Source organism: Alexandromys fortis, unplaced genomic scaffold (assembly GCF_014885135.2).
Source record: "Alexandromys fortis isolate MF-2015 unplaced genomic scaffold, M_Fortis_MF-2015_v1.1 scaffold_82, whole genome shotgun sequence".
NCBI classification, from domain to species: domain Eukaryota; kingdom Metazoa; phylum Chordata; class Mammalia; order Rodentia; family Cricetidae; genus Alexandromys; species Alexandromys fortis.
This window is the reverse complement of record NW_026067963.1, coordinates 1910857-1936775: the sequence shown is the minus strand read 5'-3', so window position 1 is coordinate 1936775 and position 25919 is coordinate 1910857. Positions and strand designations below refer to the sequence as shown.

Here is a 25919-nt window from a genome sequence, read left to right as displayed (position 1 = left end):
TCTCTTTCTCTCAGCGAGGTCAGGTATTTCTCTGACATTATTCGGCAGTTCCAACTATCACAGATTTTTGCCCAAGAATCTTTCAATGTGGCTTGAATCACTACCAAGGAATTTTGCCAGTAAACATCTTAAATCGGGAATAGAGTGATCGTGAACGTAATTAAGTCAACCAGAGTCAAATAAATTCTGATTGTCTGCATAGAGGCCTGATATGAATGAGAAATTATGACAATTCCTAATTGCTTGTGCCACGTATTTCCTTACTACTACTACTTCTACCACACACACACACACACGCAACACTCAGTTTCATTGAGGAGCCTGCTTACACCACTAGCCATTACACCTCCACTCAGACTTGTGAACTCTCTACTTTTATCTACCAGAAAGGATTAAGTTCTGTCCTGATGTCAAAGGTGCTGGTGGGATTTGAGTACATGAAGGAAGATGGTTAATAAAGATGTTGTGCACAGGCCAGGAGGCAGCTCAGGGGAGAGCGCTTGCCTCATGTGTGCAAGGTCATGGGTTTGATCTATAAACTGCAAAAAGGGAACAGAGAACTAGGAAAAAGGGTAGGAAAAAGTAACTGAGAAAGTAAAGTACTAGTGCTGAGGAGGTGAGAGGTAAGACACCTGAGGAGAAGAGAGGTAAGAGACCAGACGTCAAAGGTCCTCAACTACACCATCAGCCCAGTACTGCATGTAGGAAGCACATCTTAGAATAAACATTAGAGAAACCAGGACTGTCAATCACATGGGCCTATCTTCTTCAAGAGGAGGAAATGCAGGATACCTAATCACATGGAATGCCGGACTGAAAAGTGGCTGGTCAGTCAGACAATGTGGTGATCCTTTGCTATTCTATCAGGACCAGCCGCCATGTGAATCCCCCCAGTATCCTGAGATTCGTCTCTCAGTGAACAGAAAGCATCTCTATGACAGAGGCCCCATGGGCTTTGCAGCCTCACAACAGAATCTGTCCTTATGCTTATCACAGATCCTTCCTCTAGGCCCTGTCTATCAGCCAATAGAATTCACTCTTGTTGTAAAGGTCACAGGTCACAAGTTCTCCTGTTCAAATGTGTAAGAAAAGTAAACTATGAGGTCAGTCTCTGGAAGGCCATGGCCCAGTGTCTGCAAAGATGGGACTGTCCTGAGTTTCGTCCTTCATCTCTTGTGGGGATCATTTCCCCCACTCTCCCCACACAGATCATGAGGTGTGCCGGGCTGAGGGTGTCCTGGACACGTGGGATGTTAGGTATGTGCCGCTATGCCTGACTTTTTACATTGCTGCATTGAAACTCAAGTATTGAGCTAACATGGCCAGCACTTAACTGAGTTAACTCACCAGCCCCCAAGCTTTCTTTCATTGGCATTCACAATATCAGCATGGTTCACTGCTAAGCAGCAATCTCAAAAGTTTTCCCTACTATTTGTTTTTAGGTCATTGACATAATTCCTGTCTGTCTGTCATCTATCTATGTATCTATATCATCTATCTATCTTTCTATCTGTTGGTTAGTCTTCATGTTGGTTTATGTGTTAGGAGCAGTGACATCTGCTGGCAAAACTTAAGGTCCCTTTCTAGAATTTACAGTCTAGATTCAATGGTCTTGAGCGCAGAAAAGTCAAAGCAATATTGCAATTGCCACTCAACTCTCCACCTACCACCTAGCAGATGAATTAAAAAGAAACAAGCACATAGAAAGTATTGTGAACCAGGCTGGAGACTATAAAGCAGGACTGGTTTTGTTCTCCCTCACCACCTCCTCTGCTGCTTCCCTGGCTTTCAGGGTCCAGATCTAGACTCCTTCTAAAGAGCCCTCAATGTAAGTCTTCATGGGATATCTTCTGGGCATCTTGAATGCAACTTGACAGACCTCTGAGCCAAATCTACAAACTGAGGCCATCCCGGATCCACCCTCACTAGTGTAAGTGGCTTCAGATCACCTGTCACTAGGCAAGAGAAAACAGACAGCTCAGTCTGCTGTCTATCAAAGAGCTTCTCACTTATGCGGCCCTCTGTCGACTGTTGTTTCTCCTGTGGGCCCAGACTCCCTCAGCCTATGATCCTCCTTGGTGTCATGCATAGCTAGAGCTAAGGATTCCTCCGACCAGCTCTTGATGAAGGACTTAACTTTTAGATAGTGTGAAAACTGTTTCCTCTTCCAGGCACTGTCAGAAGGGGGCCTGACTCAGTCCTAACTCTTGTCCTGGGAAAGAAGGGCAGGATTTGAAGTACTGTAGACACGACTGACAATATTCAATCCAAGCTCAAATGCTACCTTGATGGATCTGCCGACCCCAGCATTATTGGAGTTTTCAGGGCAAGTCTGGCCATCCATCCATCCTCTCAATATGCCAGAAAAAGAGATAAAGCATAGAGAAAGGAGATGTCCTTAATGTGGCTACACTGGGAAGAGGAACAAATAAAAGGGTCCAGTGGCCTCACCCCAAGTCTATTTGTGGGAGTACTGAGGTTTAGTTTTAAATACAGCAAAAGCTATGCACAATTAAACAATCCTGGCAAAGTACAATGCTGCCTGTTTCTGGCCCACCACTACCTTGACTATCAGACATGCAAGGTGGTCCAATAAGTTTCCAGAACTATGGGAAATTTCTTCTTGGAAGACCAGTTCCTCGGGCTTCAGTCTTTTCCTTCCTCCAGCATGGGATTCCTGAGAGGTTTTCCGTTCCTTGGGACCTGGTGTTTCAGTACTCTGTCAGCTGATAGGATGAACACGTGGGATTCTACCCCACCCCGGACACAGTAGGCACACCAGCATCAGCTGGGCTGGCGGCTGTCACACTCAGGCAACAGGAGATGTTAGCGGGTAAGACAGGGCACTCATGCCTCTCCCCCAGCATCCTCTCTGGTGTCAGCCAACTGTTGACCTTTGCAACCAATTTTTATTAGCCCAGGTCGGTTGGTTTTGGGTTCATGCTTGGCAAATGCATCAAGTGTCTTCTGTGACATTTCGAGGGCTGAACTCGGAGAAAAGCTGACATTCTCACAGGAGCCGGAGAATCTAAGACAGCGCTATCTCCTACTTCTTTTCTTCATACCAACCAGCTTAGAACAGGAATGTAGACGCCTTCTCCTCTTCCCGTGAGACAGGGTCTCTTAACTCACTGTGTAACCCTGGGCGGCCTAGAATGCCCAGTGTGCATCAGGCTGGCCTTGAACTCACCAAGATCCCCCTGGCTTAAAGTCTCTCTAGTGCTGGAATTAAAGACATGTACCACCACACCTAGCCCAAAAATGCTCTTGAAAGAAATAAATAATGAAACATGACCCTGATGAAAATCACAGTTATAGATTCCATAAAAATCCGGTAAGAATTTTCCGTCATTTGACTTTCACCTACCTGAAAAGGCTTCAGGAATGTTTCTTCCATTGCTAGCCTGCCATACTCAGTGAAAAGCTGGGATGGGGAGGGAGAGAGAGATGGAGATTTGTTTACTTATTGGGATTTTTTACCCATTCCCCCAGCTGTAACAGAATGCTACGCTATCATGATTGCATAGTCATCTTCAGGAAACAAGTATTAATTATATAAAGCAGGGATATAGTAATTACATATCTAAAAATGAAAAATATGTTGCATTTTAAGAAGAAACTTCTACTTTAAACCTGTCCCTCCTTTTTCCGTGTGTCTATGTTTCGTGTGCACCAGCACCTGAGCACCGAGTGCTAAGCACTTGCTCTGAAGGCAACCCCAGCCTTAAGCTCATGTCTGTGGTATTTCAAAAAAAAAAAAAAAAACCTGTAGAATGGAGGCACATGTGAAATGGTTGGCTCAGAGGGCCATAGTACAGCTAGGGTGCATTTATAAAAGCTGTATCCTGGAGAAATGTAAAGGTACAAAGATCTGAGTTACAAAATTAGGCATTTGGTTTTAAAAGCAGGGAGTTAAATGTATTGTCTTCCCTTGTTTTTCACTGCTTACAACTAGGAACATGAAGTACAAGGAGAATTATTGTTTCAGTGAACCCCGACCTGTGGAGATGACTGACAAGGCTCCTGATAGCATTCGGGCAGGTTAGATGTTTCCCCATGTGACACAGGACATGCTCAGTTCACACACTGGGCTGACAAGACTTCTTGGAGTTGGGGAAGAATGGTAGCCTAGCACCCCCGCTCCCCAGTCCTTTACAATATCATCCCAGCCTCACACTGCTGGCCCTGCAGGGCAGTGGAAACCAAGAAAGCAAAGGGTGATTACTAGATATTTCATTTGAGTGATGAGCTCAAAAGTCTGGGTATGTCTAAAAGGCAAGGTCTAGGACACTACACTATGAGACTCGTGTACTGACATAACTTGAATTCATAATCACTTCAGAGCAAGGTATTGTTCGCAGGGAAAAAATTAAATGATCAAAATACACTGTTAACTCAGCATCACTGCCAAAAGTTACTCCATCTGTAGACATGCATAAATAAGCCAGCATGCAATGGCACCATGTGGCTCACTAAGAAAGTAACTAACTGGATTATGACACTTGCCAAAGAAGAAGATGCTTTTATTAATAAAATATACCCAGCGATTATTTGATATTTGATACCCATTTGTCATAAATGATCAATGTCAGATACCTGAATGTGTCAGGTAACAACATTGGAAGTGAACTTCGAGTGATGTTTCCAATGCTGCATGTTACATTGCTTTACTGTTTTTAATATCCAGTTTCACATTTCACTGCATGGATCTGATACACACGTTAGGTAAATTTTATGTAAACCATGTAGAAAGAGAGCTATCAGAGGGGTAGCAGCTTTGCTATCTGCTCAAGAATAACATGTGTGGAGTCGGAAGAGACTGCTACTGCATACACGAGAAAAATCCCTAGAAAACATCTCTTATGTGAGACGGCTACCTCATGGAGCGGAAGGAATGCAGGACCCAGCCAACGGTTCTCTCCCGTCCTACCACTAAGTAGCCAGAGCAGCCTGAGCAAGACACTTAGCTTTCATCCTCACTTCCCTCATCTATAAAACATGAAGGGGAGATTAGGTACCATCATTGTCTCTATCAGATCAGATTTCAAGTCTTCTCTATCAGTTCTGAACCACAAGGTCCACAAGGAAAGAAGCCTGCCATATAACAGACACCATACCAACAATTATAAAGTCCTTGATCTTAAGATTTTGACACTGCAATTTAGAGACTCTTCACACTGAAGATTCTTTGTCCACTTTGTTGTTGTTTTGTTCTTCGAGACACGGTTTCTCTGTGTAGCAGCCTTGGGTGACCTAGAATGTGCTTTGTAGACCAGACTGGCCTCGAACTCACAGAGATTCACCTGCCTCTGACTCCCAAATGCTGGGGTTAGAAACATGTGCCTCCACCACCTGGCTCTTTGTTCACTTTGATTTGCCATATACTTTCATGCATTTTAGCACCGGGAGCAAGCAGGTTTAGAAACCACAGAATATGAAAACTGAATTAGAAAGAGCATAACCATACAAGACTAGAAAAGAGACCTGGCAACAGGATGACCTTTATGTGGTCACATGTCTAAAGTTCCCCCAAATTCTGGCCTGCATGTCCAAAAGACCATCAGATACATAAAACATGCTTTTACCTGGAGGTGCTGAAGATCGTCCTCCTGGACATTTTGGGATAAGTTGTATACCTTGATTGTGGGATAAAAAGTCAAGAAGAGCGATATCAGCATCACCCCACTGTTCTCTTTCCATAAGTGTCAGTTATTACACAATCACTTTCTTACACACATTTAAGAGACTCCAAGAAAGAAGTAAAGAGAGCCTGATAGATAATAAGCCATGCACAATGATCACAAAAATGCTAGAAAAGTATAGGAGTCACTTGCTGTGGAGTCCAAACACTACAATTACTTTATGGACCTACTTACTAAATCCCTCTTCAAAGCACACTAAGTGAGTATTGATCAAACTACAATTATTTTATGGACCTATTTAATAATCCCTCTTCAAAGCACACCGAGCAAGTATTGATCTAAGCCTGAACATCCTATGTGGAAAATGCGTGTGTGTTGGAGAGGGGTGGTTTTATAATGTAACACCTCAAACCCTTTTTATTTTGGGAGACAATTTCATCATATTGCCCAAATTTGTAGTCCTCTTGCCTCAAGAAGCAGGGGTTACAAAAGTGGGCTGTCTTGCCCAACTAGAAAATTACAATTAACTCTTCATAATTTATTGATTCCTTTATTTCTACAGAAAGTCCCTCCACACAGAAGTTAGGTTCTGAGTGTCATGTTCACAGCTCTGCCCCGTCTTGTTGCTCTTCCGCTACAGTGTGGCCTTAAGTGTGACACTCTGTGTTTTCCTTATTTTCCTTGAGGTGATAAACATTAGTAACTTTACAGATAAAATTAAGGTCACTTATATGTTTACATACTGACACAAACAGTAGCCTTCTTGTAGTTATTTAAATAACACATAAATTTCTCAGGTATTAATTTAAAATAGTCATTACTCTTTTCTATGAAATGATTCAGTGATTTCAGGTCAACTATAAACACTAAATAATGAATGTTAAAAGAAAAGTTAAATTGATTTTAACTGGTTTGTGCAAATCATCTTTCCTATTGATTTTAAATGAAATAGATATCGAGTTGATACTTTGAAGACTGACTGAAGAAGCAGACTTCTGTACTACAAGAATAACCTGTGTTTTTATGGGCCGCTTTCTTGTGCCAATCTTTAAAAAAACCTTTTTTTAATTTATTTTTTACTATATGTGTAAGAACATTTTGTTTGCATACATGTGTGTACAGCACATGTGTGTCAGGTGCCTGCAGAAGTCATAAGAGAGTCAGATTCCCTGGAACTACAATTATGGATGGCTGTGAGCCACCACGTAAGTGGTAGGAACTGAACCCAGGTCCTCTGCAAGAGCAACAAGGGCTCTTAACCTCTGAGCCATCTCTCCAGCCCTAAGAAGTAGATTTTTAAAAGCATCAATCATGGATTATAACTATAACTTTTATTTTAAATTCATTTATTTAAAAATTCAGTTCACCCTCCCTCTTCCTTTGTACCTGTCTGGGCGATGCTGACCACATAGATTGTATGTCTGTCTGTCTGCTCACTAGCTCCATTACTCCATCTGCATATGATCACAGCCTGGACTGGCTCACTATAAAATTTAATATATTTTAACATACTGTAAGCTTTAACATAAAAAGGGACAATAATAAAGCTATTTTGGAGTACAGCAGCCAACTTAGAAACTGATCAGTAATTACAGTAACAATAAGTATTCATGGGGTGTTAACTGAGCAACATGTATGATTTGCCATGCTCTTCATACAAAGAGCATGTAGTATGTATGTATGTATGTATGTATGTATGTATGTATGTATGTATGTATAGGCACTATTCATGAATTCTAGTTAAGAAACATCCACAAATAGATTTGCTTTACTCCATACCTGTATTGAGCTGATCATTGTGCTAAGGGCGAACACTGTGGCCGAGTCTCTCAAAGTGGACTGACTGTCAAAGGTTCCCTGAGTATCCATCAGTAACACTGCAACCTACAGGCGAACAGAGTACATTACTGATACTGTACACAACATCCAGGGTACCAGGGCTACTATGATATTAACACCAGAAGAACTAAAGGAATCTATTATCAATGAATACTTAACCTCTTACACCTGCTATGAATGTCACAGAAAAAATTAATAGCTGCTGGGTGCAGTCATTTGTAATTTTTTCTGATAACCTAGAATAAAAACATAGCATTGAGATAATGTAAAAATATCAGCTTGCTATCTCCTATTCTGTATCCATTATTTTAATTTAATTAATTAATTAACTTATTTTTGGTTTTTTTGAGACAGGGTTTCTCTGTAGCTTTGGAGCCTGTCCTGGAACTTGCTTTGTAGACCAGGCTTGGCCTCGAACTCACAGAGATCCGCCTACCTCTGCCTCCCAAGTGCTGGGATTAAAGGTGTGTGCCACCACCACCACTCAGCCCATTATAGTTTTTGTCTCCCGGGATCACTGACTACTTTGACAGGATCATTCAATTAGACACCATTTTGGCCCTGTAGCATTATGTTAAATGGACCGAAGTTTTAAAAAAAATTTTTTTTCAAAGTTACTATCGAAATTAAAAACTTAATTTTACTTAAAATGTATCATACCTTTTTACCATCAAGTTTATTGATAAGGAAAACTTCACTCCATATCTGAATTCCTGTGGTTTCTCGTTCAGATCCACCTCGCCATGAAAATCCAGTCAACGGTTCATTGTAATCTCCAACCCAATCAACGGATTCCTATAAATTTAATAAGGTCTATGATTAGAATTGGATGAGCATGTATGGTTTTTCCTTTATCCTTTCTGAGGCTTCTTTTTTGATGCTTCTTTTTCCATAATTCAAATTAAAAGGAAAAATATGTGAACATCTATTACATTGATACAGTCACTTTATCCATTCAAAAGTAATTACAGATGAGCAACCATCTGTTATGGTTTATGTTAGTGGCTAACATCATTACAATTTATACATATACGTGTATATAGTATATATCTATATGTCATAATGGAAACATAACATGAGAAATAGAATAACTGATTCATATGTTTATTCATTCACGTGCATGTGTGTCTGGTGTGAGTAGACACATGTGTGCAGGTGCCGGTGCAGGCCAGAAGAGGGTGCTGGATGCCCTCTTGCTAGACTTACAGGAGGTTGTAGACTGCCAGACATGGTGTTGGGAATTGAATTCTGGTCCTCTGGAAGAGCAGTAAGTACTCTTAAACCTCTAAACTATCTCTCTGGAACAACTAATTCTTGAAGAGGTAAGAAGGCTGGGAACAACCTAGAGAAGATATTCAAGGAAATAAGAAGCCAACAAAAGAACAAAGGTAAGAAAGATGGAAGAGAGCAAGGAGAAAAGGAGGGAGGGAGTGAGGAAGGGAGGAGGAATATTACAAGGCACAGACAAACGCTTTGGTATGGGGGTTGTGGGGGAGACTGGCAGGGAGAGGTGAGACTGCCAGATCCCAAAGGCCCAGAAAGGTGCCTAATATAGATGTTTATCCTGCAAGCAAAAGGGAGTCAGGAAGATGCAGAGGGAGTCACCATCACAACTGTGAGAGGAAGATTATCCTAGAGGAGGTAAAGAGCTATCAAGATGATAAATAGCAGGAAGGACCAAAAAGTAGGTATTATAAAAGTCAAAATATGCTTGTGGGCCTGAACCAGGAAATGGGCAGAGGGAAGGACAGAAAGAAACAAATACAAGAGGGATTTGAGAGCTCAAAGAAGAAAAACTAAACTGAAAATTGTGTCAGAACTAATATCAGGTGAGAAAAAAATACAAAGAATCACTTAGATTTAGCAGTTTTTCACTGATAACCTTGGGTAATAGTAGCTATACTCACTTTAATATCTATTACAGGGGATAAGTTACTAGTTTTTGGAAGACCTTACTATATAATCCTTGAGCTAAAAACCTTGTATAAACTAAACTACAGAACTTTATAAATGAAGAAATTGGGTGATGTGGGGTTTCCCTCTGTATGCTGTGATGACCATTAATAAAGAACTGCTTTGAGCCTACAGTGGAGCAGGGCAGGGCAGGGCAGAGCTAGGAGGGGAGGACTGGACTGAATGCTGGGAGAAAGGAGGGCAGAGTCAGAGAGAAGCCATGGAGGAAACTAGCTGGTAAGCCACAGCCACGTGGTGGGTTAAATTAATATGTAAGAGTTAGCCAATAAGAAGCTAGAGCTAATAGGCTGAGTCTACAAAACTAGTATAAAATATAATTTTGCTATCTTACCTTCAAAAATATCTTATTAATTCCTTGAAAATTTTATATATAATATCTTGATCATATCCATTCCCTTCCCCAATTCTTCCCAGATGCACTGCCCATTCCATACCCACCCTACTATGTGTGTATGTCTTCATGAAAACAAACACACATCCAGTTAGGGCTGCCAATATACTCTTGGTTGTACAGCCATCCACTGCAGCATGGCTGACCTACCTTAAAGAAAACTGACCCCCCTTCTCCTGAAAGATATCAATTACCAACAGTTCCTCAACTAGGGGTGAGATTTCATGACCACATTCTGCCTCTGCTGGGATTTTGTCTGGCTTAAGCATGCAGCATTTATGCAGCTGTGAGTTAGCTCACAAGGGCAAACTGCCCCTTTTGTGTCCAGAAAACGGTTTCTTTGTAGTCATCCATGGCCTCTAGATAATACGATCTTTCCACCTCCTCTTCCACAGTGATGGCTGAGTCTTGGCAGGAGAGTGTGTGTGCTATATCCTGTCTTATTCTATAGAGCAATTTTAGATCATTATAAAAAGCATAATAATGGGTTGCGCCATCTGTGCTATGATTTTTTACGTCTTCATTGCCAATGTAAGATTCTCTCCATGGAAGGTGTGCTCTTTGTTTAATGTATTCCCCTGAGTCTAGAACGGCCCTTCTACTTCCCCTCTTGATCCGGATCTTGTACACTTACAACTGTCAATAGCGCTTTGGCTAGGATGGTGCTTTGTGCCCACTTCCCCTCTCCGTGCTGATATTTGGAATGGCTTGAGCTCTCTGCACAGGTTTTGTGTGTGTTGTCACAACCCCTGAGTTCATCTGTGTGGTTGCTGTGTTGTGTCTGGAAGACAGTTTCCTTGTAGTCGCCCTACCTGGCTTTTAGATGCTTTCTAGCCCTCTTCCACAATGATCCACGAGCCTGGGAGGAAGGCGTGTGATACAGGTGTTCCATTTAGAGCTGAGCATTGCTCTAATTTTTCACACATCTTGATTCTGTTTCTTTATCCAAACCATAATATGCTTTAGTATATCTGTTTGTTTTGGTATCCTCCATGGTGCTTAACACAATGCAAGAGTCAATTGCTATTAACTAGTCAATGTTGATATTTAAATTAAATATGCTACATACAAAAATAGTTTTGTATATTGAAATATATTTTGAAAATATATTTCAAAGGATAAATTGTGATGGTTATGAACTAGGAAAATAACATTACTGCAACATTACCCGAGGATAATGATCTTTTTAAGATATTATAAAAGTTCTATCTCAGAAAAATAGTTTTGAAGGACAAGAGATAGATCCATAAAGAGCTTCTTTGGAAGACTGAACATTTAGCTTGTTTCATGCATTCAGGCACACATTCACTGTCTCTAATGATTAATTATTGAACACTATGTTTCAGGCATAAAATGAAGTTAAAATTTTTCCTGCTTAAAAGAACATAGTTTGTCACATTAAAAATTACATATCGCCATTCTAATTGCAATTGGTAGTCACAAGTGCAGAAACAGGACTACACGGCCAGTGATTGCTGCCCTCTGCAGGGAACAGCACAGCCAGTGATCACCTTCTGTCTCTCTTTGTCAATGCTCTGCTCCGTGCAGATAAAGAAAAGGGGATCCTAGCAAGCACCCTTTATCACACTTGACTAGAATGTGCACCAATAACCCATCTACGGATGGTAAGTACCGTAACTCATTTGGGTTTAGAGTTCTGCTTGCTTTCAAAGCCTGAATTATCTTAGCACTTCTGTTCTTTATTTGAACTAACGCTAGATAGAGGTTAGCTTCAAAGTTTCCTAAAATACTTCATGCCTAAAAGATCAAACTAAAAATGGATAACTGCTACAAAGACACAGTCCAAAGACCTTTGCGACAGTTTTGTCATGCGGCTCAGGTTGGCCTGGAATTTTCTATGCAATCTAACCTTTTTTTTCTTTCTCTTTTCCTTTTTCTTTTTTGAGGCAGGGTTTTTCTGTATAGCCCTAGCTGTCCTGGAACTTGCTTTGTAGACCAGGCTTGTCTCAAATTCACAGAGATCCATCTGTCTCTGTGGTCCAAATACTGGGATTGAAGGTCTATGCCACCACACCTGGCTGGCTAATTCTTAACTTGGAATTCTGCCTCAGCCTGTCTAGTGCTTCAGAAAAGTTCTTTGGGAGGTTTATCGATTCTACTTCAAAACTCCATGTTTGCATTGGAAGCCACCGGGAGTGGGGGGATGCCAGAACGTTTCCCTTTGCCAAATTCTAGCCTTGTAATAATTCCCATTCATCCTTCTGCATTTGATAGAGCCAAGGTCCCTAGACGTCATGTGTCTGTATCACACGATTTGTCAGACACTGTAAGTTGCCTCTGAGGTTAGGACAAAGTGAGAGCAGACTAGAAAAGGCTATGAAGGAACTTCCTGGAGAGAATGGTTGTCTTTGTTTTGAGTTCTGGCCTGCACAGGGCTATGAATTTATAAAAATAAACAAATATATTTAGTACTTGTGTTTCTCCATATAGATTTTATTTAAAAACAAAAACTATGAGAATAATATATGACTTCTATTGAAGCATGTGAGAAAATACACTGATGTTAGCAATTTAATTTGAAGTTTTTTTGTTTGTTTTTTTGTTTTTCGAGACAAGGTTTCTCTGTGTTGCTTTGAAGCTCTTGTAGACCAGGCTGGCCTTGAACTCACAGAGATCCTCCTGCCTCTGCCTCCTGAGTGCTGGGATTAAAGGCGTGCGCCACCACCTCCCGACTAATTTGAAGTTTTTTAATATCATTAAGAAATGAATGACTAGAAAGAATGAGTACACACAGACACACATGATAAATTAGGTCTGTGGAAGAATCGAGGTGTTGGCACCTAAGTGCACATTGTGAAAATCCTTAAAATTTGCTTCATGATTTTTTGTTTTTTTGGTTTTTCGAGACACAGTTTTTCTGTAGCTTTGGAGTCTGTCCCGGAACTAGCTCCTGTAGTCCAGGCTGACCTTGAATTCACAGAGAGACACCTGCCTCTGTTTGTGCTGGGATTGTGCCGCCACCTGGCTCAAAATTTGTCTCACATTTTAAGAATGTTATCATAAACACTGTGGGGAAATTATTAAGAAAAGCTTATGGTAAAATCTACTTGACATTTTAAATATTACATGTAAATTCATAGTTCTATCATTATGCTAGTGCTAATTTTTAAAAGAGTAAAGAGTAAGTTATATCTTTAGGTAAATGTGGCGCAGGAGCTTCCAAGAAAAATCCTGTGTAGTTTGCTCCCAAAGCACCCAGGTTGGAATGGCTACACCGCAACCCTTACATTGAGCACACATAATAACAGAAATAGGAATACTCAGCGCTCGTAAGAACCCGAAGTGGAAGAGGCACGGGAAGGAAATGTTTTTAAGGCGCCTTTCCCTACCTGGTTGTACATGTACCGCAGCATAAAGTCCATCAGGAAAGACTTCCCTTTCCTAAAGGCTCCAGCGACCGACACAGCAACTACCTCCTTGTCTCTGACAGATTCGGAGAGAAGAATCCGGTTCAACGCAGCCTCGTCTAACTCAAAGGAATGGTCATCTTTGACAATGAGGACTTGGACAGGTCCTGCCTTCTTCACTGGCTCCTCCTCTTCTGAGCTCCATTCGCTTGACTTCTCTGAAAAGCCACCTGTTGAACAAAATATCAGTTACTTTAGCTACTTATCTCAAACACCATGAAATCGATACCTCTCTGCCGCGCACTGCGCCCCCGTGTCTGCGTTCGGTGCGCTGGCACCCAGTTACCGAGCTTCGGGGAAGGGGGCTGGAGGTTAAAATACACAAACACACACAGACAGAGAGACAGAAACACGGGTCATCCTTGAATCCCCCAAGAATGCCCCCTTTATTGTGTTCAGAGGCAGATTATATAGAGATAGCCACGCCCCAGCCAAACCCACCAGAAACCACTCTCCAGCCATCAGGAACTCCTGAAGGTCTCGTGCTCAGAGCAGCTGTAGGCCAGGGCTCAATTAATCCCAACATCCAGCTGAAGGCCAGGACTTAATTGGTCCCAACACCTCTCCACTCTCAAACGGGACTGGGAATGTGCCTTCCGGTCACAAGTTTCATTTCATCCAGACCACCTCACTTAGTCCAGACCAGAGACTTAGTCTTCCTGCTCATGTGACTCAATCAATCAATAGTTTCTTTTCAAAATGTTGGTACAAAGTTCTTTACTAAACAGGAAAAAAAATATCTAAGCCAGTATTCAACTGTTAGAGCAGATGAATATCATGATTATATTTTGCAGTTCCTCCATGCCCTAGGAATAAGCTTGCTTATGTAAACAAAGAATCCTTGTGATGCTTGTGTAGATGCATGAGTGTGTGAGAGTGCCCATGCACACCAGTGCGCATACACATGAAGATCACAGGCCTTCATCAAGGCTCTTCAATTGCTTTTGACTTCACTGTTTGAGACAGATATCTCACTGAATCTGGAGCTCACTGATTCAACTAGACTGGCTGGCCAACAAGCCCCAGGGATCCCACTACAGCCACTGCCCCAGTGCTGGGCTGTTGGGTGTGAGCCACCACGCCTGATTTTCATATGACTGCTGGAAATCAAACTCAGGCCTTCATGCTGGTACAGAAAGCAGATAACTGACCCCCAAAACTTGTGTTCAGACCCCCACATGCATGCCCACACAAGACGTTCCCATTTTTACTTTTTATTTATGTGTATGATATGTACGTTATGTATCTCTGAGTGAATATGCCATGTGTGTGCAGTTACCCACGGGGCCATAAGAGGGCACTGCATCCCTGGGGCTGGAGTTGTGGCCAGTTGTGAGCCACCTGATGTGGGTACTGAACTGAGCTCAGAACATCTGGAAAGGCAACAAGTGCTCTTAAGCACTGAGCCATCTCTCCAGACCCCAACTTTAAAAAAATAAACAGAAAAAAAAGAATGACCAAAATGACTAGGAACTCTAGAAATCAATCAAGAGACCGAATCTAAGAACTCATGAGCTAGAGGGAGTTAAGATAAATACTAAAGCATAGAGTATGCCATGAAATTACAGCAGAACTTTTCCCAGTCTGAGACAAGAAAGAACATCCAAACACAAGAGGCATTTAAATGACAAACAGAAAACAGAGATCGACATACACCCAACATCTAAAACTACAGCACAAGCACAAGTCTTTACACTCTTCACAAGCTAATACCGATGTAGAGCAATTGTTAGTTTAATAATAAATTTTGTTGTAATATTCTTATGTACTTAGCACTTTGCCATGTTTTATTAACTCCTTATGAAAATCTTAAAAAATTTTGCATTTATTGAGCTTTGGAGTTTTGCTTTTGATAGTTAAATCTGTTAGGAATTGATACTTGGAAGAAGTAAAAGGGAAATCAAACTTTTCCTATACCAGCACCAATAACAGTCTATCTTAATTGAAATAGATTAGAAAAGTCATGTAAAGCTTCTTTTATTCATTTAATCGGTATTAGTTTGAACTATTTTAACACTTTGCAGAGAAATACTATACTCAATATGCTAATTAAATTTAAAATTGCATTGTATTGCTAGGCATAGTGGAAGATGGTGGCAATCCAATAACTGGCAAGGCTGGGGCAAGAGGACCTTGAATTTGAAGCTAGCCTGGGCTATGCAGTAAGAAAAGTATGCCCTCTTCTGGCCGCATCAGGCACTGCATGCATGTGACAGAGGTAGGCAAAACACTCACATAGAAAATAAAAACAAGTAAAACCTCTTTAAAAGATAAAACTAGGAATTGTGCTGTGAAGTAGAGTGGTGACTTCAGTGGCCTGAGTAGTGGGTTACCAGTACCAGTCACGGTTTCCCTATTGTTGAAAGGGTCTTAAGTTTAATTAGATACCTGCTAGTTAGCGCAAGTTAGGTGAGCCAGCGTAATCACTAGCAACAATCTAAACATCTGTCCATATACCCACAGGTAGGTTGTCACCCCTCCCTCATGAAAAATTCTCTTTGTAACAGATGGAAACCACTACAGAAAACCAGAACCAGTCAAATGTAGAATTACAGAGTCTATTCACAACACTCTTGTACCCAAGACTCAGGGAATGTTATGGAAAAGAAAACAGGGACGATTGTAAGAATCTGAGGACCATGGAGTTTGTTGTGAGATTATGTCTCTTAGTAATGTCAAAAGACAACCATAGTCTCACCAAGATGACTAGCCAAACATGAGCTGAACAAGGATGACATCAACAGACACGCGAAAGTGGATAAAGAAAACTCATAAGGCCTCAACCCTACACAAAGAACTACAGACAACTAAGGGATGCTGAGAGCAGAAGAAATAGTCTTCCCAGGGAAGAGCACCCAATTGCTTTCCCAATACCAAATGGTCTTGATACAATCAAGTAACATAATACCATCTCAGAGGGTTATAGCTAGGAATATATATCTATATACATATATGAATAATAATTAATGAAAAAGGGGCCATAAACTTGAAAGAGAGCAAGTCGGTATAAAGGGCAGTTTAGAGGGAAGAAAGGGAAAATACCGTAATTATATAATGATCCCCAAAATAAAAAGATAATACTGCACACTTAAAGAAAACAGAAAACCAAGCTGACAGTGGTGGCACATCCCTTTAATCCCAGCTCTCAGGAGGCAGAGGGAGGCGGATCTCTGAAAGTTCGAGGCCAGCCTGGTCTACAAAGCAAGTTCCCAAACAACCAGGACTCTGCAGAGAACGCGTCTCAAAAACAAAAAAGAAAGAAAGAAAGAAAGAAAGAAAGAAAGAAAGAAAGGAAGGAAGGAAGAAAGGAAGAAAGGAAGAAAGAAAGAGAAAGCCCAAGTGCTGACAAGAGCTAGAGAGATGGCTCAGAGGTTAAGAGTACCAGCTGCTCTTCCAGAGGTCCCGAGTTCAATTCCTAGCAAGCACATGGTGACTCACAACATCTATAGTGAGATCTGGCGCCCTCTTCTGGCATGAAGGAATACATTCAGGCAGAACACTATTCGTAATAAATCTTAAAAAAAGAAACCCTGTCTCAAAAAAAAAAAAAAAAAAAAAAAAACCCAGAATGGAAGTAAAGAGAATACTAATAATTTCCAAGTAAGAAGGCAAAATAGCACAGCATATTTGCAAACTGTTTGTTTCTCACAGAGCTGCATATATGCTTACCCAAAGACCCAGAAATACCACTTCTAGAAATTTATCCAAGATAAATGAAAACAAAGAAGTTCATCCAGAGATGTTTACAGTAGCTCTGTAGATATACTGGTTAAAATATTGAACGTACGCAGATGCTCCTTGCCTGGGAACTGAACAAACAAATGGTATATTCACAGGATGGGATATTATTCACCAGTGAGAGAGAATGAACTATTGATTCATACAACATGATTTAATCTCACTTAAACAGCAATATACTACATGGTCCCACTTATATGAAATGTCAATAGTAGACTAAGTAGATTAGTGTGGCCAAATGATGAGTAGAAGAAGAAACTGACTACAAAGAGAGGAAAAAGTATATGGTTATGTAAAGATTATACTCTAATCACGGTATCATAACATGATTGTATAAATTTATCAAAGTCACAAAATGGTACACTGAGAGCATCAGATAGATAATGGCTATGATTGGTGAGAAAAGTTCAAATTTGCAGTATTTGCCAAGTGCCATGAGAAAATGCCACCACCCATGTAAACAGATACTAGACTTTGGTTTTCTGCCTACCCAGACCCGAATAATCATACAGAAACTATATTAATTGCAACACTGCTTGACCAATGGCTTAGGCATATTCCTAGCTATCTCTTACAATTAACCCATTTCTATTCATCTGTGTATCACCATGAGGCTGTGGCCTACTGGTTAAGTTCCAGTATCCTCCTTCAGCAGCTACATGGCTTCTGCCTAGCTCTGTTATACCCTGCCATAGGGCAAAGCAGTTTTATTAACCAATGGTAATAAAACATATTCATAGAATACACAGGGGAATCCCACATCACACCCAGGCCCACTGCAGTGAGACTATGGGAATGGGAAGAGGGACACAGATCAGCCAGCATGATGCCAACATACAACTGTAATCTAATGAAAGGAACTTCAGACCTCTAGGGAAAATACAAAACAGTACTAAAATACAGATACAAATTTCCCAGACTTAAAGACTACATAGTAAATAAGTCAACATTACCTTCGATTTCTGGATTTCTAGCAATAATAAAATTCTCAATAATATTTCCTACACAAATCAACAAGCTAGAAACACAAAGAACAAAAGCTAACAAAGAAATCTTGGAGAACAAAGTTGGAGGATTAGCCATTGCTGTTTAGAATGCATAGTAATTAAGATCTGGTGATATTGGCTAGGTATGGTGGCACATGACTGATATCCTAGCATCCAGGAAGCTGAGGCTAGAGAACCACTGAGACCTCAAGCCTAGCCTGAGCTACAGAGAAAAGTCTAATCTGGAGTAGGCTACATAAAAGGAAAAAAAACACAGTTGTGGTTGTTCATTTCTAGAATAGCAGCACTAGGGAAGCTGAGGCAAGAAGATTGCCAATTAAGGCAAACCTGAGCTACAGGTTTAGAAAAAGAAAAGATAAGGCAAGAAAAAAGATAATAAAAAAAAGGGGTTAATGATTCCTCACACACACACACACACACACACACACACACACACACACAATTGATAACAAAGCTGTAACTGCAATGAACAAGGAAAGAATTATCTTCCAAAAATTATGCAAATCAATTGAATACTCATATTCCTACACACCTACCCCCACTTTTGTTTTTTTGAGACAGAGTTTCTCTGTGTAGTCCTGGCTGTCCTCGAACTTGCTGTGTAGACCAGACTGGCTCCAAACTCATAAAGGTCTGCCTGCCTCTGTCTCCCAAATTCTGGGATTAAAGGAGTGTGCCACCATGCCTGGCTTCCTACTTCTCACCATACACAAAAATCAACTTAAACCACAGATCGAAGTATAAAATAGGAAAAGCAGACAGAGCTTACAAACCAGCAGCTAACAAGAAACGATATATACTCTATACATATAAAAAGATATTCAATGTCATGCAAATAAAACTGAAAAGTTTACTGATAAGAATTTTAATGTATCTGATCAAGGATATGATAATTCCTGGCATGGTTGGCCAGTCACTGCAAAGCACCAGTAAAATGAATACAGTATTTTAAATAGCAGTTAGGCAAATAACTATGGAAAGTGTAAATATATGTATTCTTTAACTTAGAAAGGCTATTTCAAGGCATTTGTTCCACATATATGGTCACACAGACACAAAATACCAGAAGCGATATAAATGACCATCAAATGAAGAACTGGTAAATCAATAGTGATTTATTTACATATGAAATATACTACAATTGCAAAGAATGAGGAGACTTACTTGAAATAAATGCCACAGGGTATTCTAATAACTCAAGAGTAACATAATATATACAAAATGTATAAATGAAAAATGTGTGAGTGTTTGGAATGTTTGAGGGGTAAGACGGAACATGGATAAACAGAATTGACAGGGTTATCTGGGGTCAGATCAGTGGGAAGAAGAGGAGAGATCTGGGAAGATTTGAGACAAGGTGGGTGTTTTAGTTAGGGTTTTTTTTTTTTTTAATATTTATTGTAAAATATGTATACAATATTCTGTCTGTGTGTATGTCTGCTGGCCAGAAGAGGGCACCAGACCTCATTACAGATGGTTGTGAGCCACCATGTGGTTGCCGGGAATTGAACTCAGGACCTAGTTAGGGTTTTTGTTGCTGTGAAGAGACACCATAACCATGAAAACTCTTATAAAGAAAAACATTTAACTGTGGTGTTTCACTTACAGTTCAGAGTTCAGTCCATTATAGTCACAGTGGGATGTGGAGGCAGACAGGCAGACATGGTGCTGGAGATAGCTGAGTGTTGTACATCTTGGCTTGCAGGCAATAGGAAGTGATCTAAGACACCGGGCAGTATCTTGAGCATATATGAGACCTCAAAGCCTGCCTCTGCAGAGACATTTCCTCCAAAAAAGCCACAACGACTCCAACAAAGCCACACCTCTCAATAGTACCTCTCCCTTTTGGGTTCATTTTCTTCCAAACCACCACAGTGGGTTTTAGGAATGTGGAAGAGGAGAGATCAATGCGTGTTTCCTGCTCACTGATCCTGGCTCTGCCTTTTCAGGGCAGAAGTGGATGATATAACTAAGTCTGAACTTCTTTGTTGTCACGGCCACCCTTGTCCCGCAAGGATGATGCGACCACCAGAGCTCTTCTCACTGCAGTTTATTCCAGGACTTTATTCACAGCAATTTATCTCCTCTCTCTTCTTCCTCTCTCCTTCCTCTCTCTCCTCTTTCCTTCCTCTCTCTCTTTTCCTCTTTGACCTCTCTCTCCAGGCAAACCTCTCCCAGTCCTTAAGTAGGCATGGGCTGCCAACCCCGAACTGCCAGGTGGGCACTGCCCATAGGTTCACGCATAAGCAAGCAGCTGATGACCATTGGGTGATCATAGCATAGGTCAGGCCTTAGCCATCTTAGGAGTTGATTATACATCTCCATCAGGTGTGACACCACGCAGCTCGCTACAGTTTGTTTCTTTTTGCAGTACTGGATAAGAAACCCAAGGCTTTTAATGCGCTAAACAAGAACTCTACCACTGAGCTCTTCCCTGCCCCGCCCTAAACCAAGATTCGTCCTTCTCAGATAGCTGCCTTCTTAAATGTTTTCTTAAACTAAACTCAGCATCAATTCCCCAAACAGCATTCAAACGAGAAAAAGAAAGTCTCAAACGAGAAAAAGAAAGGAAGCAGGTGAGACATGAGCCAGGTAGGGAGAACACTTTACTATGGAGGACTTGGACAGATGGCTCACCAGCAGAGAGAGAACCCCTGGCTATGGGTTGAGTATGCTTTGCTCCCTCTGAGACATGCTGAAATTTGGTTCCCATTGAGAGGTGGTGGGACTGTTAGGAAGTGATAAGGTCATCAAAACTCATGAATACATGGTTGTCTTTCTCACGCGAGTGTGCTAAGTTCTGCTCTCACTGGACTAGATTAATCAGAATACGAGAGAACTGTCAAACAGTGCTGCTGCCGCTGCCAGGTCATTTATGTCTGAATCTGTCCTATTGTAAATCTGTAATAATTCTTTACTGTTCAGGAGCACTTCTTAAAATGCTAAGCGTTTCTTAAAAACTTAAGTTATGCCATTAGTAAGGGTAATATGGTACCACCGGTTTGCCTGCCTGCACTCTACACAGTTCAGCATGGTGGAGCCACTTGTGCCTCTGAGCCACATGCATTGCCCCACTTCCAGGCACACAGTGAGTCCACATTCCCATCAAGTAAGCCATACACTTTACTCACAAACCCCATCCAAATGCTCTGTCTCCTGCAAGAGCCAGAGGTCAGGCTAGCAGCATAGCCCAGAAAGCCGGCATTTTAAAACTGCAGTTTTTCTGCTGCTGAGTCAGGAAACTCTTTCTTAAAGGAGCTGTAGCATGTCACCAGCAAACAGCAAGAAGCTGTGTTAAACTCCATTTTGTGTGTGTGTGTGTTGTTTAAAATTAAGCTCTCTTGGGTTTTTAAGTGGATTTAGTTGACCACGTGGGTGCCAATTGTTGGAGGGAGGGCCAGGCCGCTTGTTTGTCCTGGCCACCCAGCAAGCTTAGCCCCAAAATAACCACACAGAAACTGTATTAATTAAATCACTACTTGACCCATTAGCTCTAGTTTCTTATTGGTTAATTCTTACATCTTAATTTAACCTATTTCTCTTAATCTGTGTATTCCATGTGGCAGTGGCTTACCAGGTAAAATTCCCAGTGTCTGTTTCTGGCGGCTCCATGGTGGCTCCCTCTCACTCTCCTTTCTTCCTCCCAGAATTTAGTTCTGTCTTCTCTGCCTACCTAAGTTCTGCCCTTCAGGCCAAAGCAGTTTCTTTATTCATTAACCAATACAAGCAACACACAGAGGGGACTCCCACATCAGTACCAATCTGGAATCTTCATCCCTACTGGCTGCTTTCATGGAGCTGGAAGGTTCATGCACAGTAACAGGGAAGCAAAGTCATCAAAGTCTTAGCTAGCTGTGGACTGGGGGAGCTAGCATAACAACCAGGCAATGTTTTCTCACTGGTGCAGTGGTGGCATGATGAACGTTCTGGGAGTGACCAGCCGCTTTTCTGATCAAATGCAATGCCCCCTCAGAAAAGACCTGGTACTAGTGACCAGACCAAACCTGTGGCTGGCTAGTTCATGGTCTTAGGGGAGAACTCACTATTCTCCTGTTAAATGTACAAAGTAATAAACTGTTCCCTAAGTTCTTAACTTTAAACCCAAAGATTAGTGCATCTCTCAACACTCCTCAGAGAAACTTCTTCCTGCAGCAGATGGTAATTAATATAGAGACCACAACTGTTCACTATTCAGAGAACAAGATATTCTGGAGTTCTCAGCTCTCAATGGGACATCTGTAGAACACTTCCCTGGCCTAAGGCTAAAGTATTATTAGCGAAGAGAGGCAAGGAGGATTCTAAGAGTAGATGCAGCAAAACATCTATTTCTGGTCACTGACACAAACAGTATTTGCCGGGCATAACAGGGTCCTTGCACACAACTCACGGTAGCTATGGCTGCACGTGCAAGACCTGCACAAGAATGAGTCAGCGAGATCCAGCATGGGTGGGGAGGGGCTCAGGCAGTCCCATCCCTAGCTGAGGAACTATGGACAACTTACGGCTGCTGGGAGGGATGTGGGCTCTGACAGGCCACCCACATTCCAACAGATGGTTCTTTCCCCATACACGTGCAGGCACACTGAATGGACTTGGTGGGTGGAAGAACAGTGCACATGAAGTGAAGAGGGAAAGGGGTGGGGATAGATAAGGGGAGAAACGGAGGGAAGGGAATGGGATTTGATAAAATATATAAAAAATAGGAAAGGAAGTGAAGCTGCCCCTGATGTGCTGTCTCTGCACAGTGCCCTTGCCCTTCAGCTTTCTGTCTTGTTATGACACGCCAGGCGCTCGCTGGACACGGCTATCTGATCATGTGCTTATTCATCTCAAGACAGTGGATCACAAGAAATCTCTTTTCTTCAAAAAGATCACCCAGTCTCAGGTTTTCTGTCATGGCAACAGAAAACGGACAAAGAAACAACATACTCTTTCAACTTTTCACTTACTGGATTTTGTATTCTGCACAGAGATATTCTAATCTTATGTGCTACTTCTAAGTCACTAGAAGCTGGTGCTCAGTTATTAAATTTTGATATGCAGAAAGGGAAATTTAAAAAAATTAGAATAACCAAAGGAAATAATCATTATTCTACAATAGAAATGCTATCAGAATGTGTTACTAACTTTCTTAATATAAACTTAGAAAAAAACAATATTCTATCTCTTTGGCAGATATTAAACCAAGAGAGAAAGCGAGCTATGAGTGTGCTGGAGATATTTTAGAGGAAATCATGCTGCCTAGGAAACTGTATCTTGGCAACAAAAAGGTAAAGAACTGTTACTTTTCTGTAAAGTCTAATGATAGAACTTGAATTTCTACTGAAGGACCCTCTGTCTGATAAAAGCTGAGAATGACTCCAAAGTAACAGAGTTTACACAGAAGAGCCTGAGGAGCTGCAGAGACTGAACAAAATCAATTTATGAAGACGAATCTCAGAGCAAGAGTAGAGCTGTGGCTAGAAAGAGATCACGCATGAGATGTATCTCAAAGTGCCACTGCGTAGACGTTTAGGGAGTTCTGCTGCTGCTAACGCACTGAGGAACGGGGTTCCTGCAACCTCGGAGCCTTGGAAAGAGTAAGGAAACCACTTAGCAGGATTTTTATTTATTTGGAAACAAAATTCCATAAATCATCCAAAATATGTCAGTGACGATAAATAGCTATGTATTTGCTTGTCCGTGACTTCATGCTAAGAGCACTGTGTGTATGCAGACCTCAGCAGAAAAAGTAAGAAACTAATGCAAAATGAAATTCAAATTCCTGATAGAGATACAAGGAAAATTTCAGTGTTCCAAGCAAAGACACATTAATTAAAAAGAAATAAACCTTTGAAGCCAGTCTGGTCTACAGAGTGAGTTCCAGGACAGCCTGGGCTATTACACAGAGAAACCCTATCTCAAAAATCAAACAAAACAAAACAAAAAAGAAAAAAAAAAGAAAGAAAAAAGACAAAACTTTCTGGTAAATATATGTGTGTGTATGTTTATGTGTGTGCTCGCACACACATATATACACATTATACAACTGCGTTTTTTGTCTTGCCTGGTTTCCATAATCATTAAGTTCCAAAGAAATCACACAGAGGTCTACATTAATTATAAACTAATTGCCCTGGTAGCTCAAGCTTCTTATTAACTCTTATAACTTATATTAGCCCATTATTCTTGTTTATGTTAGCCACATGGCTCAGTACCTTTTTCAGCGAGGCAGTCACATCTTGCTTCTTCTGTGGCTAGGCCACACTGTAGAGGAATGGGCTTCCTTCTTTCCAGCATTTTCCTGTTCTCATTGACCTGCTTCTACTTCCTGTCTGGTTGTCCCACCTATACTTCCTGCCTGGCTACTGGCCAATCAGCATTTATTTAAAATATAATTGACAGAATATAAACAATTGTCCCGCACCACTTGGTGCTGGAATTAATAAAAAACTAAAAATATACATAATTTTTGCCCCCAACAATTTCATTTCCTGGACTGTATTCTAAGGAAATCATCAGAGCCATGAACAGTATTTATAGTCATAACAATGTCATTACGTGGTGACAAATCAGAAATAACCCAAAGGTCTAATTGCAGGACACTGTACATAAACTGTGACACAGGTATTTATGTGAAGTATACAGTCACTTGAGATCACATTATAGAAAAAAACTAATAAGAAAATATACTCACATATTTAAGCCAAAGAGCAGATGGAAAGTAAATTTTCTGTCAAAGAAAACAAGCAAATACACACGGACTTAGAGACACTCTGGGCCGGTTTTAGAAGCACTTGCTTTCCATAGAATGGTTCTCTGGTCCTCTGATCACCTCTGAGGGAGCTATTCTGAGGAGAATGGGTACTCTTTGCAGTACTGTCTGTCCTGCTCACATCTCTCCACCGTTTTCAGCTCCTCTCTGTGCTAAGAGACTAGAAACACAGACTAGAACTATGTCACTCAGTGTTTCTTAACTGAGGTCTAGTTTAGATCTTGTTAAGAAAGACACGGAGGGCAGCTGGAAGACAGAGTGAAGAAAGGCCCTGGTGATCAACAGAACCAGCGACATTGAGAAGGTAGCAGCCATACGAAGGGTACAGGATGACCCGTCCCTCAGCCTTCAGGTCCTCAGGAAAAACTGAGCAGAGATAAGTTCACCAACAGCATCCACATCCAAGAGGTCGTCACTATTCAGGTAGACAAGATGACTCATTCTATAGGTGGCACTTGGTAGATTCACAAATGAAACCAGCACAAGAAATATGAAACTTTTATGTTAGCATCAAACAAAAAAGATTGAGTCAAAAATATTACACTAGAGGCCTACTATATAAAAATAAAGGCTGAATTCATCAAGAAGATGTGGTAGTATCAAATTTATAAATACCTAAGAGTGTGAAAGTATATAAGTAAAACAACAGTAAAGAAGGGAGAATTGACAAATTATCAATGTCATTCAGCTATCTTAAAGATGAAAACGTTCAAAACTAGCTAGTAAATAAAAGATAATGAACTATGCACTGAGAAAGTCTCTGCTAAATGGAATGTGTTGTGGAGTATTCCTTTACACTGAGTGAAGATGTGTCACTGTGATTGGTTTAATAAAAAGATGAACGGCCAATAGCTGGGCAGGAAGTATAAGTGGGGCTTCTGGACAGAGGGCACCCTGGGAAAGAGAAAGCCAGAGCTGTCAGCCTGGCACAGAGGAAGCAAGACATGCACTTGGAGGAGAGGTAAAAGTCACAGGCCACATGGTAGGACATAGATGAACAGAAAAGAGTTAAGTTGGAAAAACTAGTTAGAAACAAGACTAAACTATAGACCGAGCTTTCATAATTAATAAGTCTCCATGCGGTTTTTGTTGTTGTTGTTTTGTTTTTTTTTGTGTTGGCAATCCAAAGAAAAATCCAGCTACAGG

The 25919-nt window shown here is 41.0% G+C and overlaps 1 protein-coding gene across 5 annotated transcripts in view; it reads right to left on the bottom strand.

Moving 5' to 3' along the window:
• The window catches only part of Atl1 (atlastin GTPase 1), a 76023-nt gene that overhangs the window by 20363 nt on the left and 29741 nt on the right, over positions 1-25919 (bottom strand). For all 5 annotated transcript variants that reach the window (XM_050153528.1, XM_050153529.1, XM_050153526.1 and 2 more), the window contains 5 exons: positions 13197-13444; positions 8142-8276; positions 7422-7526; positions 5586-5636; positions 3368-3424 (listed from right to left, as the gene is read on the bottom strand). In XM_050153528.1, the coding sequence (XP_050009485.1) occupies positions 3368-3424; positions 5586-5636; positions 7422-7526; positions 8142-8276; positions 13197-13444 (596 nt within the window). The remainder of the gene's footprint in view (positions 1-3367; positions 3425-5585; positions 5637-7421; positions 7527-8141; positions 8277-13196; positions 13445-25919) is intronic.